The following is a 17990-nucleotide window of genomic DNA, read 5'->3' on the forward strand; positions in this document are numbered from 1 at the left end:
ATGCATTGCATTTTATCTATATTTTTAATTTTCTGACTGCCGGAGGTCTTCCACAGAAGCTATTCTCAACCTGGCGTTGGGGGCAGCCTACTACCCTACCTCCCCCTTACCCTATACATATGGGAATTGGGTTTTGTTGTTGTTGTTGTTGTGAATAGAACGTTATTTTTTTGTGCCCTTGTAGTTTTTTAGGATTTTCCTTATTAATCCATATCAATCTATGTCGTATATCTAGTTTTAATAGTCGAGTTTTCCGATAGAGAGTTTTTGTATACAAAAGATTTCGAATTTGAGATCTGCTTAAGCGATATCAAACTACTTAATTTTTTTGAATTAATCACTGGTTTTATCGACTTCCAAATCGGATACTGCAGAAGTAAGGATAACCATCACAATTCAATTTCTACTATTCGTAAGCGTAAGAGTTTAAACCATGCATTGACACACTAAAAAAGAAAAAGAAAGGTGGGGGTTTCTGATGAGAATGGAACCGTATGCTTACCATTATACGACATATTCACTAATTTCACTTCAACGTTTCTTGCAAGTTGCAATCTTTGTTTATCGTCACAAGGACCACTTCAATTTTTATAGTTTTTGGAATTATTTGTTAGGTCCTTTCCCTTTTGATGAGGGATCATTGTCGTCATTCATATATGAAAATGCAAAAATAATCGTAGAGAATATATGTATATATATATATATTTATATATGAAACTGCAATGTATTTGTAAAGCTTTCTTATGCAACGTAAGCTTTCTTATGCAACGTAAGTAGAAGTAGAGAGCATAACATAAAACTAAAATTAAGGGAAAATATATTGATTTTCTACTGGAAAAAATGTTTTCTTTTGATCATTCAAGTGGGGTTTCAATATGAAAGTAAATCCTGGATGTCACATCTCCATATCTTATCTTCATGTGTTGTTTTACTCTCTCATCTGGTTGATATCTGGGGAGGATGTCCTGTTCCAATCATAAACACCCCATAGTCATACTCACAAATATATAGGGATTGCATTGTAACCAGAGATGAATATTTAACTCGAATTCAATGAGTTTTGATTCGTTTCAATTTAATTAGGTTAATTTTTTGTTTAAAAAATTAGGGTTCAAATTAGGTTGCGGCAAGTTTATTTTAGGGTGAGGTTAAGTCTGGTTTAAATTTATGATGAAAAAATTGACTCACCCGATGGACATAATTTTATAAATATCCCTTCTATATTTGGAAATAATTGAAAAATAGCCTTTTTATTTTATTTTCTCAATTAAGTATTTATTTTACCTAATAAAAACAAATTCTATATTTAGGTTAGGTCAAGTCGAGTCAGCGTAAATTTTAACCTAAAAAATTGAGTCAAATTTCAGATTGGGTGAGATTCTCCTGCATCATGAGTGTTGCAGTGTGGAAGAATTTACTTTTTGGATTGAATTCGAGGGATTAAAAACTCGATTTGACCCAACTTATGGCCATCATAATTGTAATTACCATTAGAGTAAACTAAATCAGATACCATCGAACTTTAGGTATTATATCGTTTATACCACTAAACTTTCAATTTTCCCAATTATAGCATTAAACATTGATTTTCATTTCAATTATACCATCGAACCATTAAATCATTAACAACACGATGAGGTGGCTAACGGTTGTCAATGTGGTTGACGGTTGTCAATGTGGTTGACGGCTGTCAACGTAGACAGCTCACCAAAATGACGTCGTTTTGATCCAACTGTTAACGATTTAACGGCCCAGTGGTATAATTGAAATGAAAATAAAAATTCAATTCTATAATTGGCAAAATTAAAAATTTAGTGATATAAATGATACAACGCCTAAAGTTCGGTGGTATCTAGTGTAGTTTACCCTTGCCCTAATGAATGTCCAAGTCTTTTTACACACCATACATGAGAATATTTATAAGAACCTATATAAAAGAAAAGGTACTATATGGACGAAATAAAGGTGGGAAAAAAAGATTGCATAAGGAAGTGTTTAATCATTATAAAAGTGGATTAAGTGGACATGAAGTTAAGAACTGCTTGCCTACTTAGGGCCCCTTGTTGTTATATCTTTAATTAATGATAGATAAGACCCATGAAATGAAATCCCACAGTATTCGACAGCTTGCATGGGGCATTTTCTTGTTAATCTATTGGTGTCTGGTTATAGAGTAATACAAGTAGGGCACGTGCCAAGTGGTCGACCTTACTTTATCAATGCTTTGTTCATCTGTCTCATTTGAAGCATCATAAAAATCAAGTTGCTATGAATATCTAAACAGGCATGCTTGACTAGTATCTCAGTATTTTATTAATTGTTATCTAAATGCATTGCTTACCATGTTTCTTAATAAAAGTGGTAGGTGGTTGGACCCTTCTGGCTCGACAAGATCGAACCAGTAGGCGTTGATGGTGGGGAGTCCTCCACCTGGTGGGACTCTAGGTTCATACCAAATAACCGCACCAGCCTCTTTGAATTCCCACCTCTTGTAGCTTGCTTTTGATCTTCAACAATGCTTCCTGCAAAAATTATTGTTTTCTCAAACTTGATAATCACTACTTCTCACAATTTTTTATTTTTATAATTATTTTGATTTCGATGTGGAAAAAATTACTAACATAGATGGACACAAGATTTTATACTAGAAAATACGGATTTAAGAATTTATATTAAAAATTTAAGGGTATAAAATTTTTAAAGGTACTATACATATATTGTATGAAAATTTAAAATTTACTCCAATATCTCTCATTCCATCCAAATACTTGAAACCATTGAGAGATTTTTTTTAATACTTCTTAATTAAAGAAAAAGACAAAAGTAATATCGATATTTATTTTGTAAATATAACATCTCTATTCAATAAAAAAATTAAAAGTAATAAAATCATTTAAAAAAATATGTATATATATTAATAAATTCCAAAATCAATTTTACTAATATTTGCCAATCCCAATACTAAAGTATTCCCCAAAATAGTATAATTTAAAAAGAAGCTAGTTAGAAAAAAGAACACTTACGCAACCATATTGCTCCCGTATAATTGGAAAGTGTCTTTCACGCACTTCTATGTGCCAATAAATTCTCAAATTTTATATATAAAACAACTGAAACCCATTTTTTTTAAAAAGAATTAATGTATAAAAAATTCAAGGGCTAATTGATGAATTAAGTCAGAAAAAAAACCCTATACCTGCATGGAAACAGTCTGCTTGCTTCAGCACATTAGCCCCAAGGCCTTGAATGTAGCCAAGATAAGGATGCCCTCGATACAATTCCCTACCACTCCACCCTCCATGTCCACCACTATTATCACCCATCGCGTCATTTCCGCCATTCGTAGCTGCTGCTGCAACCACCACCGCGGCATCCCGCCTCCTCCACCCTATAAACAACCTATCACCATCGGTGCGGTGTCGTTGGAATAAAATAATATCACCAGCATCGAGTTGCTTCTCTTTGACGTATCTGCTCCACCCTTTGGTTAACACGTAGCTTTGACTGTTGTTCCAATACGAGTAACGGAAACTCCAACACTTGCCGGACTCGTCCTCGAAACTCAGCAACAACCCCTGGTTATCACCCGAGTCACCGCCGAGCGGGAAGTATTTCTCTGCGTGTTGTTTGGGGATTACAAGCCTGTTCAGCTTGCCAACATCGCTGGGAGTTAAGTGTTTTTCAAACATGGGTTCCCTCTCATTTTCAAGGGGATTGGAAGGATTTGGTTCCATGGAAGGATCTTGTAGTCGTTTGATTGTTTTGCCTTCAATTACTCAAAGTGGTTAATGGACATTTGAGAGACAAAAGAGATGAGGAAGAAAGAGACGGGTGCTTTAGAAGAAAGAAAAGAAAAAAGGAAAAAAACAGGGCAGGCGTGATGATTATGAGTTTGATGTGGAAACTATTTAATGCAGTTAGAAAGGATACGAGAATGAGAAAGATAGGAACCAAGCGATCTAGCTGATGCAAGAATTATTGTTATTCTTTAAGTATTTGGGTTGATTATCGAGAATGCAGAAAGTGTGACGTTCATTTGAACGGATATTAACCCATATTTACCCTAAATTATTAAAATAATGAGTTTATTTTTAGAGATAATATGCTTCATGATTATTTACAAAAAGAGAAAATCGCCTCAGTGACCAAAAAAAAGTTATAATATACGATTTTAACCAACTTTTTTTGGATTTGCCAAAATGACCAACAAAATCGCAACGCGAAATAAAAATCGCAACGCGATCCCCAGAATCGCAAATCAGTTTCCAGAATCGCAAATCAGTTTCCAAAATCGCAACGCGATTCTTGAAAATCGCGATGCGATAGTACAAATTCGCATTGCGATTTTCCAAAATCGCAACGCGAATATGAAAATCGCAACGCGAACACATAAATCGCAACGCGTATCCGTAAATCGCAACGTGTATCCGTAAATCGCAACGCGTATGGGTAAATCGCAATGCGTATCCGTATATCGCAACGCGTATCCGTAAATCGCAACGATAATACATAAAATCGCAACGCGTATCCGTAAATCGCAACGCGATATTTAAAGCGCCATTATAATCGCTACGCGTATTTTATTTTCAAATTACAAAAAGAATATTAAGACAAAATCCCGTAATCGCAACTCATAACCTAAAACCTAAAATCACAACTCAGTCCCATCTCCATCTCTCACTCTCTACGGCGAAGAAATCCGTCCCCATCTCCGAAGATTTCCGTCCCCATCTCCGGCGAAATCCCTCACAACCATTCACGGTCAGAAATCCCTCACAATATTCAGAAATGGAAAATCAACCTCCGAGGGTTAGTTTTTTTAATTATTTTATTTTGAAATGTTTGCATTATTGTAGGTTTTTCATATTGAAACTGATGATAAGTTTACTGGTCATTTCAATAATAGATTAACCATTTCACTTAGATTTCATTTCGCGTTACGATTCTCTCGTTGCGATTTTCATTTCGCGTTGCTATTCTCTCGTTGCGATTTTCAAGTTAGTATTGTCTTTGTCTTTGTTCTGTCTTTTGGTTGAAGTAATGCAATCCATTCAAGTTTCAATTTGCAGAAGAGTCGCAACGAGATAAATGAAAATCGCAACGAGAGAATGACTGTCGCAACGAGAGAATCGCAACGCGAAATGGAAATCGCAACGAGAGAATCGCAACGCGAAACCAAAATCGCATTGCGATTTTCATTTCGCGTTGCGATTCTCTCGTTGCGATTTTCATTTCGCGTTGCGATTCTCTCGTTGCGATTGTCATCTCGCGTTGCGATTCTCTCGTTGCGATTTTCATTTCAACCAAAAGACAAAACAGTGTTGCAAATTTTAGTTTAAAGAATAAACTACTACTTTTTATGTTTATTGTTTTTGGTATATCTTCACAGTGTAGTTTTTGGTATATCTAACTTGGTATGTTTATTGTTTTTGTAGAAATTTTTTTCGGCTCAATTGACCTTGAGAAATAAAGTCAGCCTGGCCACTACAATTGCAAAGAAGCTTTCACCTGCTCAAAGACAATTGTTTGAGGAAACCTGCTTCGGGCCATGGCTGAGAGTACAGCATCCGGTGGAGATGCTAATTTGACCCATTTGTGGCTTCAGACCATGACATCAAATCTACCCGACAGTATACAACGTGGTGAGGAAGAGATATGGTTTCATTTTCCACCAGCGTATACTTGCTTTGGGCGGAAGGAGTTCTGCTTAATCACTGGTCTACGATTCGGACACGATGATGTAGGCCGGTACACTCGTCATATCGCCCGCCCATCATGGTTATCCCGGTTTTTTCCGGATGAGTCAATGGAGAAGCCGAACCTACATGTCGACGACCTGAAGAAATTATTTAATAAGAAAGCTGGTTTCACTCGGATGGAAGACGTCGATGTTGTCCGAGTATGCCTTCTACTACTTGTGTATGCCGGCTTTTTAGGCAGAGAGGCCAGACAACCTATTCATCGGGAGCTAATAATATTGGTAGAGGACCTGAATGCATGGAATCTGTTTCCGTGGGGTTCGTATATATGGAAAGCTACCTGGACTAAGTTGTCGTCTGCCTTTGATGACCGCAAAAGTTTGCGGGGCGATGGGTCCAAACACTTTGTCAGGCTTTGTTTGGGCCTTTAAGGTAAGAATTTCTATATAATGTTTCTAAAATTATAATTAATTATTTAACAATTACTAATTTTGTTATTATATTGTTTGTAGATTTGGATATTCGAGGCTTTCCCCAGCATGCGTACATATGCAATAAAAACGTCAAATGATATTCCCAGGGCTATTTCCTGGAAGAGGAAAACTCTGTTGGATTGGGAAGACTTAATACCATATGCCACAATAAATAATGTAAGTTAACACAAATACTTTCATATAATATATAAACAAGTTATTAATAGTAGACGTTTAACTTTGTTTGAGTTTTTATATTTTAGGAGGCCAACATTCCATTACAAAGACTGACACCCACGGAGGAAGAGCTTGCCACTGATTGGTGGCAAGCTAGTCAGAATTTTTTTGATGGCACGGATGATGAGCAGCATCCACTTCCTCCAATTCGAGAGCCATCACCTCACCTAGAGCCATCACCCGATCGACCCGACTATACATCTCTAGAACGAGAGCCATCACCTATCCCGTCACATCATCGAGCCTCTTCTCCACCATCACCTCATGATAGGCGACCGGCAAAGATGCCACGACTCCTATCTCCCTGTTCTCCACCTCCACCTCAACGGGATGAGTCAAGGGAGTTACGTGATGAGGTCAATGCCTTGCGTGAGGAGATCGGTACTCTACGCGATAACGATGGTGCATGGCGTGTGGAGGTGTCAACTTTACGTGGTGAGGTTGCCGCTCTACGTGAGATGATAGTATCGTTGCAGAATGAGGTTCATACTCTACGCAACGAGGTAAGTTTAAGATTTTCCATATTTAACTTAATGATAAATTTACTCGTAATTTCACTTAGATTAGCCATTTCACTTAGATTGCTTAGTAAATTTGTTCGGTTGCTGCCAATTCTGCTAAACTGTGTATTCTTTAACACTGTGAAATAGTATTTGTCTTTGTTTTGTCTTTTGGTTGAAAGTAAATTTGTTCGGTTGCTGCCAATTCTGCTAAACTGTGTATTCTTTAACACTGTGAAATATATTTGTCTTTGTTTTGTCTTTTGGTTGAAAGTAAATTTGTTCGGTTGCTGCCAATTCTGCTAAACTGTGTATTCTTTAACACTGTGAAATAGTATTTGTCTTTGTTTTGTCTTTTGGTTGAAAGTAAATTTGTTCGGTTGCTGCCAATTCTGCTAAACTGTGTATTCTTTAACACTGTGAAATAGTATTTGTCTTTGTTTTGTCTTTTGGTTGAAAGTAAATTTATCCATTCAAGTTTCAATTTGCAGAAGAAGAAAGTTTACTTTCGCAACACGAAACTTAAAATCGCAACGCGAAATGAAAATCGCAACGACAGAATCGCAACGCGAAACCAAAATCGCAACGACAAGATCGCAACGCGAAACCAAAATCGCATTGCGATTTTCATTTCGCGTTGCGATTCTTTCGTTGCGATTTTCATTTCGCATTGCGATTCTGTCGTTGCGATTTTCATTTCGCGTTGCGATTTTGGTTTCGCGTTGCGATTTTAAGTTTCGTGTTGCGAAAGTAAACTATTTCTTCTTCTGCAAATTGAAACTTGAATGGATTGCATTACTTCAACCAATAGACAAATCAAAGACAAATACTAACTTCAGGGTATTAGTTTGAAACATATTTTTCTTTGTTATCTGATGCATTTTGTGAACTATGATAGAATAATGACTTGGGTGAATACAATGCAAGTTTGAAACATATTTGTCTTTGTTTTCACTGTTTAAATATCATGTCTGTTTATTTACTGATTTTTGTATTTAATTATTTAGCGGCCCGATAGAGTGGATGCTTTACGTCGGGTTATGCTTGCACGACGGAGTTCACGCATCAGACAGCGTGCACGTGCTATTAAGTCTCCGTACACCCCAATAGTGCGAAGACACCGCAAGAAGAAGCCCGACTCGCCTGTCATCCCTCAAGAGTCCACTCCTATCGTTGAAGAGGCCCCCCATATCATTCCTCGAGAGTCCCCTCCCACCGTTCAAGAGGCAACTGTCATCGTTGAAGAGGTCCCTCCCACCATTCCAGAGCCCGATTCACATGGGGTAATATATCGAAGTATTGAGAAACCCCCACCGGTTCCGGACATGATGGATGAGAGTTGGCTCTCGTATGAGTTACCGGCCAGTACCATACCGGTATCTGAAGAGGAGAGGGAACAACTACCGGACACAATTTTGGATAACACCCTTTGGGCTAAGACCGCAGTTGATTTTTATCTACATGAGCGGAGCAAGGGGTGTTTCACTGACATATGCAAGCTCACCGATGATATCTTTTTGTTGCTTGAACGGCCTTGGTGGGGCGTATTATTAGGGGTCGAAGACAATGGCTATTTCGATGGGGGGGTAAGTCTTATATTTTTCTTATATTTCAATTTGATTAATTTTTTTTTTAAATTTATGTAAGTCACTAATATATGTCTTTTTTTGTAAAACAGCATATCGATGCGTGGGTGACACGTCTTCTAATAATAAGAAAACTTAAGAAAAATAAAAATATACGATATACAATAATGCCGACGTCTTTTCACGCCGTTCACTTGAAGAATGCACGAGATGAATCATTTGATTTGGGCAATGGACAAGCTAAACTTTATCCTGCATGGTGGGAGGTCGATAAGGTTAGTATTTATTTTAGATTGAGTTTAAAGGTTTTATGAAATAAGTGCGCAAATGAATGAATTATTACTTATGATTGCAGGTGTTTATCCCTGTTTTGGAACGTAAACATTGGATTCTCGTCGAGCTTCAGCTCCCATCCCTTAAGACAATAGTGTATGACAGCATGATAAATTACATATCATTGGCTGATTTAAGAGATGTTATTAAGGGATGGAGCTCTCATTTGGCTAAATTCTTGGATGCGATCAATTATTGGACTCGTTCTGGAAACAAGAAGCCAAAGAAGCTCAATATTACAGTTATTAGAGACGAGACCGCGCCACAACAAACGAGCGGAGCCAGAGGAGATTGTGGTCCTCTCGTATGCTTGGCGTTGGAGCGTTTGACGACGGGAAGCATCAAGTATCTACCTCCCACCGATAGAGATAAAGCTGCAGTAGGCTTGTGGTTTCGGCATTATATGGCTAAATCGATATATACGAGACGCTGCCTACCTGCATCCGCGTTATAAAAATGTCCATAAACAATTGGTAAGTTTATATACTTATAAATGAAAATGTTTGGTTAAGTAATTAGAATTCAATAATTTGCGTAGAAAGTGTTGTTTGAACAAATGTTTGGTTTCTGCAGGTTAATCTCAGAAGTGAACTGCGTGAAAATGATGTCGAGCTGCAAAAGTTGATTCAATAGTTTAATTGATTGTTTTTTGATTGTTTAATTGATTTGTAAAAGTTGATTCAATTTTTGATTGTTTAATTGATTTGTAAAAGATGATTTGTAAAAGTTGATTTGTGTAATTGATGCGAACATAATTCTTATTTGTGCTTGTTTAATTGATTGAAATGTAATGGTTTATTTTGTTGATTTCAATCTGCATTATGTTGAAGGCAAAAATGACTATCGCAATGCGAAATGAAAATCGCAATGCGAAATGAAAATCGCAACGAGAGAATCGCAATGCGAAATGAAAATCGCAATGCGGAAATGAAAATCGCAATGCGTTTATAATTTCGCATTGCGATTATCTCGTTGCGATTTTCATTTCGCATTGCGATTTTCATTTCGCATTGCGATTCTTTCGTTGCGATTTTCATTTCGCATTGCGATTTTCATTTCGCATTGCGATTTTCATTTTGTATTGCGATTTTAATTTCGCATTGCGATTATGTCGGTTCGATTTTCATTTCGCATTGCGATTTTCATTTCGCATTGCGATTCTCTCGTTGCGATTTTCATTTCGCATTGCGATTTTCATTTCGCATTGCGATTCTCTCGTTGCGATTTTCATTTCCGCATTGCGATTTTCATGTTGGGATTTTCATTTCGCGTTGCGATTGTATTTTCCGTGTTGCGATAGTCAAATGCATGCCTAATAGTGATAACAACTGAATAACAAGAGTTGGTTAAGTCAAAATGGTTGGCCTGAGTCATTAATTCAACTGAAAATGTTAAAAGTTCACACATAAAATCCACATAATACAACGTTTGCATATGAGCTTTTGATGGCAACGTTTACATAATACACATAAAATGTTAAATGTTAAAACGTTTACATAATACAACTGAATAACAACGTTTACATAATACAAAGTTCACACCATATGAGCTTTGGATTTTGATGAGGATCCATATTTTGGTAGAGGAAAAGATGATTTTGATGGCACTGGTGATCCACATGTCAACCTTGTATGACCACTTTCCTTGCACCGACTACATGTCGATCTCTTCTTCTCTTCACCCTTAGACGGTATACGATCGTGACTTTTTGGTCGGCCAGGTAGCCTTCTGTCCATGGCTGGTGGCAAAACTGTTTGTAAGTCATCTGGTATGTCCCACTCAGAAGGATGTGGAATAGGGTAGACAATCTCGGCATAAGTCTGTCGATAAACTTCTGTAGTGTAGCAATCCATAGCGTATGCGCTTGAATCATCTTGGTTTAAATGAAGAGCAACTTTTATAACATGGCCACACGGATAACCAGATGTTTGCCATTTCATACAACTACACGTCTTTGCATTTAGATCGACTAGCCCATTTAAGTTATTATCCAGTACTTGAAACAAAGTGTTTGAACATGGTTCAACTCTCCATGACGTTGACTTCACAACACGTTTCGTTATCTTTTTTTCAGTCCATGGTGTAACACGATGTTCCAATGTTCCTGTAAATTTAAATAAACAATACTTAGTAAAATATATAAATATGATAAGTTACGAATTCAAAGAAATAATACCTGCATGGTTTCTTTTCTTGTAGTACCACTGTTGAATAGAGGCTCGAAAAAACTCCATTAACATAGTAATGGGTAATTTCCGGGAATGACGACTTAGAGCGTTGATTGATTCTGCACTATTAGACGTCATGAAACCATATCTTGCTCCAAGTTGATGTACTCTTGACCATCTTTCAAACCCGACATCTTCTAGTGTTTGAGCACACTGAGGCAAAACACGTCTTAAACAATTTATATGCTTATTGAAATCCACTTCCCGATAAGCTTTTACAGCCTTCCAGTATGTCCATTTGTGCTTTTTTATACCAGCAGACCTTGATTTTAGATTTCTATACAAATGAACACCACAAAGTCCATGAAAAGCATCTGGGAAACACCTTCTAACAGCGTTGTCAATTGAGTTTGCCCTATCGGATATGATTGTCAGATTGCTAATAGGACCTATGCAATCCCTAAGATGCCCCATAAACCATGTCCATGAATCAGAGGTTTCAGATTTGCCAACCCCGTAAGCTATTGGCAATATCCCATTGTTAGCATCCATGGCTACTGCTAATAAGTTTACTCCAAGGTATCGACCTTTCAAATGTGCTCCGTCAACTATAATAACTGGGCGCATGCAAGTAATAAACGAACGAATCTACAAAATAATATACACAAGAAATATAATCATTTAAATGTGAAATGCATGTAACTAACAAAAATGAGTCAACAAAATTATATTGATTTACTAACCGTAGCACCAATGGCGATAAACAGCAACTCAAAGCGTCCATCTCTATCTGTTTTGATATGAGTTACCGACCCAGGATTTTTCAGCTTTAAATTGTGACAATAAGCCGGCAGTTGGGCAAACGATGCTTCTGGCGACCCCCTCAACAATTCCAAGGCATAACATTTGGCTCTCCAAGCTTGAGAATATGATATACTAATCTTGAACCGAGCATTCATGTCAGTCATAATTTCATGTCCCCGATATACCCTGCCATTCAAAAACATTAACTCAGCCAGAAAACCACCCAACACCTTTTTGTTTGCCTGTCTATGGTGAGGAAAAACTTGGGTTCTTGAACATGTATGTTTATCAATAAAAGTCCTAACTTGAAACATTTTGCAATCTTTTATTCTCTTTGCAATCATACGCCACGTACAGTTTTTGTCAATCATACACCTTGTTTCGAAACGATCTTTGCTTGATTTGTTAACTTTTAGTTGATAGCCATCTTCCACACATTTCGTATATAAAGCTATCTTCAAGTCTTCCTTTGTATCAAAACAATCATCTTTCTTGATACGAATAACTTTTGTGTAACAATCAACTGCTTTCTTTATCAACTCTTCTTCCGGTATCTGAAGTAATTCTGGCATATTCCAGTTATACGCCCGTGGCATTTTCTTTTCTTCGGGACTTTTTCTTCTTCTTTTTCTTCTTCAGGATTATATGAATTACAGAATGGATGTTCAACATGTTCATTCACAGTCGTAACTTCCTCCTCATTATCATCAACATTACATTCTTCGGCAACGGCTGTTTCATCATCAAAATTCGGGTATTGACCAATATCAATATCATTACACGCATGGTCTGTTTCTTCTTCTGAAACATCATCAAAATCCGTGTATTGACCAATATCAAAGTCCGGATATTGACCAAGACCAAATTTCGAATACTGACTAGTACTCACAATTTTTTCTGTTGGCTCATCATCGTCTAACTGGTCAATACGAAAACCGGAATTTGGTGCTGAAAGTTGATTGGGATTTGGATTAGAGAAAGGTTGTGGGTTTTGAGAAAAACTTAGTTGATTACTACCCGCTACTGACCCAACAATACTACTTCTAGGTTCAACAACATACAATGTAACATCATCTTGTGAAACACTAATGTAAGCAATGAATCGTTCAACATCTTCATTGTCGGTTAACAAATAAACTTTACCATTTCTCTGATAAGATAGCCTAAATCCACTTAGGGGCTCTAAATTCAATTTATTTGAAACACGTAGCATTAGAGTTTCATAAGTTAACTTTTGTAAAGACAATTTTAGTTGAAGATTTATGGGTAAAGGCATATATTGTAAAACACCATTAACATTATCCCATGACCCTCCAAAACACAAATCTATCCAAACATGATCAACATTAGATGATTTCATGGTTGTAACTAAACAAACGAGATGCGAAACTAAGACCTGTTGCCGGATGGGGAAGGATGTCGTTGGATATAGGAACGGATGTCGCCGGAGAGAGTGATAGATGGAGATGGAATGAGTTGCGATTTAGGGATTTAGTTTATGATTTCAGTGTTATATACCCAAAATTTCAGTGTTGTGATTTACAGATTCTCGTTGCGATTTACGGATTATCGTTGCGATTTACAGATTCTCGTTGCGATTTACGGATTATCGTTGCGATTTACGGATACGCGTTGCGATTTACGGATTATCGTTGCGATTTACGGATACGCGTTGCGATTTACGGATACGCATTGCGATTTACGGATACGCGTTGCGATTTACGGATACACGTTGCGGTTTACGGATACGCGTTGCGATTTACGGATACGCGTTGCGATATACGGATACGCATTGCGATTTACCCATACGCGTTGCGATTTACGGATACACGTTGCGATTTACGGATACGCGTTGCGATTTATGTGTTCGCGTTGCGATTTTCATATTCGCGTTGCGATTATGGAAAATCGCAATGCGAATTTGTACTATCGCATCGCGATTTTCAAGAATCGCGTTGCGATTCTGGAAACTGATTTGCGATTCTGGGGATCGCGTTGCGATTTTTATTTCGCGTTGCGATTTTGTTGGTCATTTTGGCAAATCCAAAAAAAGTTGGTTAAAATCGTATATTATAACTTTTTTTTGGTCACTGAGGCGATTTTCTCTTACAAAAATGGTGTTTAAATCTATTATATAAGCAGAAAGTGCGGACGTCAATAAAAAGTATTTTTAGTAAAGTACACTTTTTATTAATAAGTAGAGTATAATAGAATCATATATCACTTATTTTAATTTTGTATTGAATTTTTAAACACAATTATATTATTAAATTTTAACCTGGCATATAATTATATTATAGTCTAGATCCTTTCCAATTTTTTCTATTTCATCATTCTTATATAGAGAAGGACAAAATTGAAGGAAGGAAGGTTTTAGAAGCAGAAAAGTAGAAAGATTACAAAAAAGAGATTTAATTCATTCCTCAGGAAAATTTCTCATTCCCTAGTACACAGTTTTATTTGATTACAATGTACTATAGAAAATAAGAAAGGGACATATGTATAACTAACTCTCTAGCAAACTCCTTGCAGCTGGATATTTTTCCTCCTTTGGGCTGTTGATCGAATCCACTTTTGAGCCCATCTCCTCTGCCCAACTCTTCTTCTGCTCCAGCTCCAGGTAATTTCCTTCACCCTGCTCATTAGGAATTGAAATTCCTAATTCCCTTATCCCTTTTCTCTCATTCCCTAATTCTTCATACATTTCCCCCAATTCTCTCGCTTCAATTCTAATCTCTTCGTCTTGGTCTTCTCTTGTAATTGTGACAATACCCCCTCCATCAGTAGATCCTTGTCCCCAAGGATCGAATTCAATAAACTGGGCGCGCAAGACTATATAATCTTCCCAGGTATCGTTTTCAAAACTCAAATTCGTCCATCGAACCAATAATTGAGTAACAACATGGTTATCTCGTTTTACAATTCGTTTGCTTAAAATATTTTCAGAAAAGACTTTCAGTTGGCCATCATTTACTACTTGAGGAGGTTCTGATCAAGCTACTGTCTTTTCTCCCAATTTTCGCTTCAAGAGGCTTACATGGAAAACAAAGTGGATTCGAGCAGTCTTTGGTAAGTCTAATTTATAAGCAACCTCGCCAATCTTTTCCAAAATCTTGTAAGGACCATAAAAACGAGCTGCTAACTTCAGGTTTTTTCTGATTGTTAGGGAAGTCTGCCGATATGATTGCAGTTTCAGGTACACCTCTTCTCCCACATTAAATGTCATTTCACTGCGATTTTTATCAGCTTGTTGTTTCATACGATTCTATGCTTGCTGTAACTGATCTCGAACAATTTGCCTGATCTGCTCTTTGTCTTGTAGTAATGTCTGAACACTGTTTACATTAGATTCAGAACACCATAGCATTGTAGGAGGTTTATATCCATAAAGTGCCTCAAAAGGGGTAATTTTAAGTGATGTGCAATAGTTTGTATTGTATCACCATTCAGCATGAGGTAACCATCTTGCCCATTGTGTAGGTTTTAGAAAACACAAACCTCTTAAGTACTGCTCAAGGCACTGATTCACTCTCTCAATTTGACCATCCGTCTCAGGATGGTAAGCTGTGCTAAAGAGTGTGCTGGTTCCCAACTGCTTCATTAGTTCTTTCTAGAAAAGTCTATTGAAGGTCTTTTCGCGATCTGAAATTGCCATCTTAGGCTAACCATGAAGCTTATATACATGATCTATATATAATTTAGCTACTTTCATCACAGTATAGGGATGAAAAAGTGCTAAAAATGAGCATATTTATTCAGTTTATCCACTACCACCAAAATGCAATTCTTATGCAAAGAATTAGGTAAACCACCAATAAAATCCATAGTTATCACCTCCCATGCTTGTTGAGGAATTAAAATTGGTTGTAGCAGCCCAGGTTTAGCCAAATGCTCCACTTTAGTGCGTTGGCAGACTTCACATTGTTGTACATAATTAGAAACCATGCTTTTAAGTTTAGGCCAATAAAAATAAGCCTTCACTCGCTGATATGTAGCTTGAATACCCGAATGCCCTCAATGAGGAGAGTCATGTAAAATTTATAGGATTTTCAATCGTAAAGCACCGGATTCTCCCACATAAACTCTGTTTTTGTAACGCAAAACACCTTTTGAATACTTCTAATTTGGAACACTAGCAGTGTTAATAGTTAGTACTCGAACACATTCTTTAGCATCAACATCATTTTCATAGCTTTGTTCAATCTCCTTAACCCAAGTTGGGATGATAATCGTAACACTCATTTGTTTACACTCACCCATCTGCACAAATTATCTTGACAAAACATCAACCACAACATTAGTACGCCCTTTTCTGTATTGAATTTTGTAGTCCAAACCCAACAATTTGGTCAATCCTTTCTTCTGAATTGTTGTTGTGAGTTTCTGTTCTAATAAATACTTCAAAGGCTCGTGGTCAGTTTTAATAATAAATAGACCACACTCAAGATAATGTCGTCATTTCGAAATTGCCAAAAGAATAGCCAGATATTCCTTCTCATAGATAGAAAGGTCCATGTTTTTAAGGCTTAAAGGTTTGGTAAGGTAGGCCAAAGGACGACCTTCTTGGGATAAAACAACCTCTATACCTTCTGAGCTTGCATCATTTTCTAAACAAAACTCTTTAGTAAAATAAGGAAGAGCCAAAAGATGAGCCTTACATATTACTTTCTTCAATTGATTAAAGGCTGTCAATGTTGTAAGAGTCCATTTAAAATCTTCTTTTATAACATCATTGTAAGTGGGCGACTAATTGCACCATAGTCTTTGATGAACCTTCTATAATAGCCTGTTAGCCCTAAGAATCCCCTAAGAGATTTTAAATTTTGAGGAATTGGCCAATTTTTCATGGCAACAATTTTTGATAGATCAGTGGAAACCCCTTAAGCAGTAATAATATGGCCTAAATATTCTACTTGTTGCTGGCCAAAGTAGCATTTACTCCTCTTAGCATAAAGCTGATGTTGTGTCAATATTTTCAAAACTTTTCTCAAGTGTAGTGCATGAGCAGACAATGTAGTGCTGCACACTAATATATCATCAAAAAATGCCAGAACAAACTTTCTCAAATAGGTAGTGAACATATCATTCATAAGAGATTGAAACGTAGCAGGAGCATTGGTAAGACCAAAGGGCATTACCTTAAATTCAAAATGTCCATGATGAGTGCGAAAGACAGTTTTTTAGATATTTGTAGGCTGAATTTGAATATACCAATAGCCAGACCTTAAGTATAATTTAGAAAAATAGGCTACTCCATGTAATTCATCTAATAAATCCTCCATCATTGGTATTGGAAATTTATTTTTTATTGTATGAGTGTTTAGTTGCCTATAATCGACATAAAATAGCCAAGAACCATCATTTTTCTTAACAAGTAAGCAAGGTGAGGCAAAAGGGTTCTTGCTTGCTTGAATGATAGAGGATGCTAACATGTCAGAAATTTGTCTTTCCACCTCTACCTTTTGATGATGTGGGAATCTATAAGGTCACAAATTGACCGGAGTTGCACCCGATTTAAGTGTAATTGAATGATCACATACTCTTTTAGGAGATAATCCTTTAGGTTCCTCAAAAACTCATGTAAATTCTTCTAACAGTGGTTGTAGCTCATTAGGTACCTGCTGTTCATCAGTTTCCATAGTTAGCAAATAAATTTCCCCCAATAAATCTGGAACCTTAGCAGTAATCTTTTTCATTTTGTCATTATAAATTGTTTTCATAATGAATGGTGTTTGATGCCCTTGAATAGATAATTGTTATCCTTCCTCAAAAGTAATAGTCATGGCATTAAAATCCATAAGGATTGGGCTATATTTGCGCATCCAATCGACTCCAAGAACCATATCACTGCCTCCTAGATTGAGTACCTGGAAATCATGAAAAAACTGATGGCGTTGCATAATCCAACATAACTGATTGCTTTTAGATGAACTAAATAATTTCTCACCATTAGCAACTATAATAGCTAGTAGTTGAGTTGAAACTAACTCAGTACCAGTTTTAGCCCATTTAGGAGTAATAAAGTTGTGTGTGTGCTGCCACTGTCAATAAGAATATTGAGAGGTTTGCCTTTGACCAAGCCTTGAATTCTATTTGTAGTATACCCGATGCTACATGTGAGAGTACTGACCAAAATTTCTAGATTCTCGTTTGTATCCTTTGAATCTTCCAAAACTTCTTCTCGTATGGC

General features: G+C 36.8%; 1 protein-coding gene across 1 annotated transcript; it reads right to left on the reverse strand.

The window, feature by feature from the left end:
- Positions 1-2349: 2349 nt before the first annotated feature.
- Positions 2350-3928, reverse strand: LOC120211763 (B3 domain-containing protein At3g11580-like). Its single transcript, XM_039210243.1, has 2 exons — positions 3197-3928; positions 2350-2522 (listed from the first exon to the last, which is right to left on the reverse strand). Exons 1-2 carry the CDS (start codon positions 3732-3734, stop codon positions 2350-2352), a joined length of 711 nt encoding a protein of 236 aa, XP_039066174.1. The 5' UTR covers positions 3735-3928.
- Between the last annotated feature and the right edge of the window lie 14062 nt (positions 3929-17990).

This window comes from Hibiscus syriacus, unplaced genomic scaffold (assembly GCF_006381635.1).
Source record: "Hibiscus syriacus cultivar Baekdansim isolate YM2019G1 unplaced genomic scaffold, ASM638163v2 tig00109983_pilon, whole genome shotgun sequence".
Taxonomy (NCBI): Eukaryota; Viridiplantae; Streptophyta; class Magnoliopsida; order Malvales; family Malvaceae; genus Hibiscus; species Hibiscus syriacus.

Bases quoted from the DNA above. Each gene is read 5' to 3' on its own strand.
- LOC120211763 (XM_039210243.1), bottom strand. From the start codon at position 3,734: ATGGAACCAAATCCTTCCAATCCCCTTGAAAATGAGAGGGAACCCATG. The intron at 2,523-3,196 runs GTATAGGGTTTT...TAATTTTTGCAG, and splicing joins AGCAGACTGTTTCCATGCAG to GAAGCATTGTTGAAGATCAA.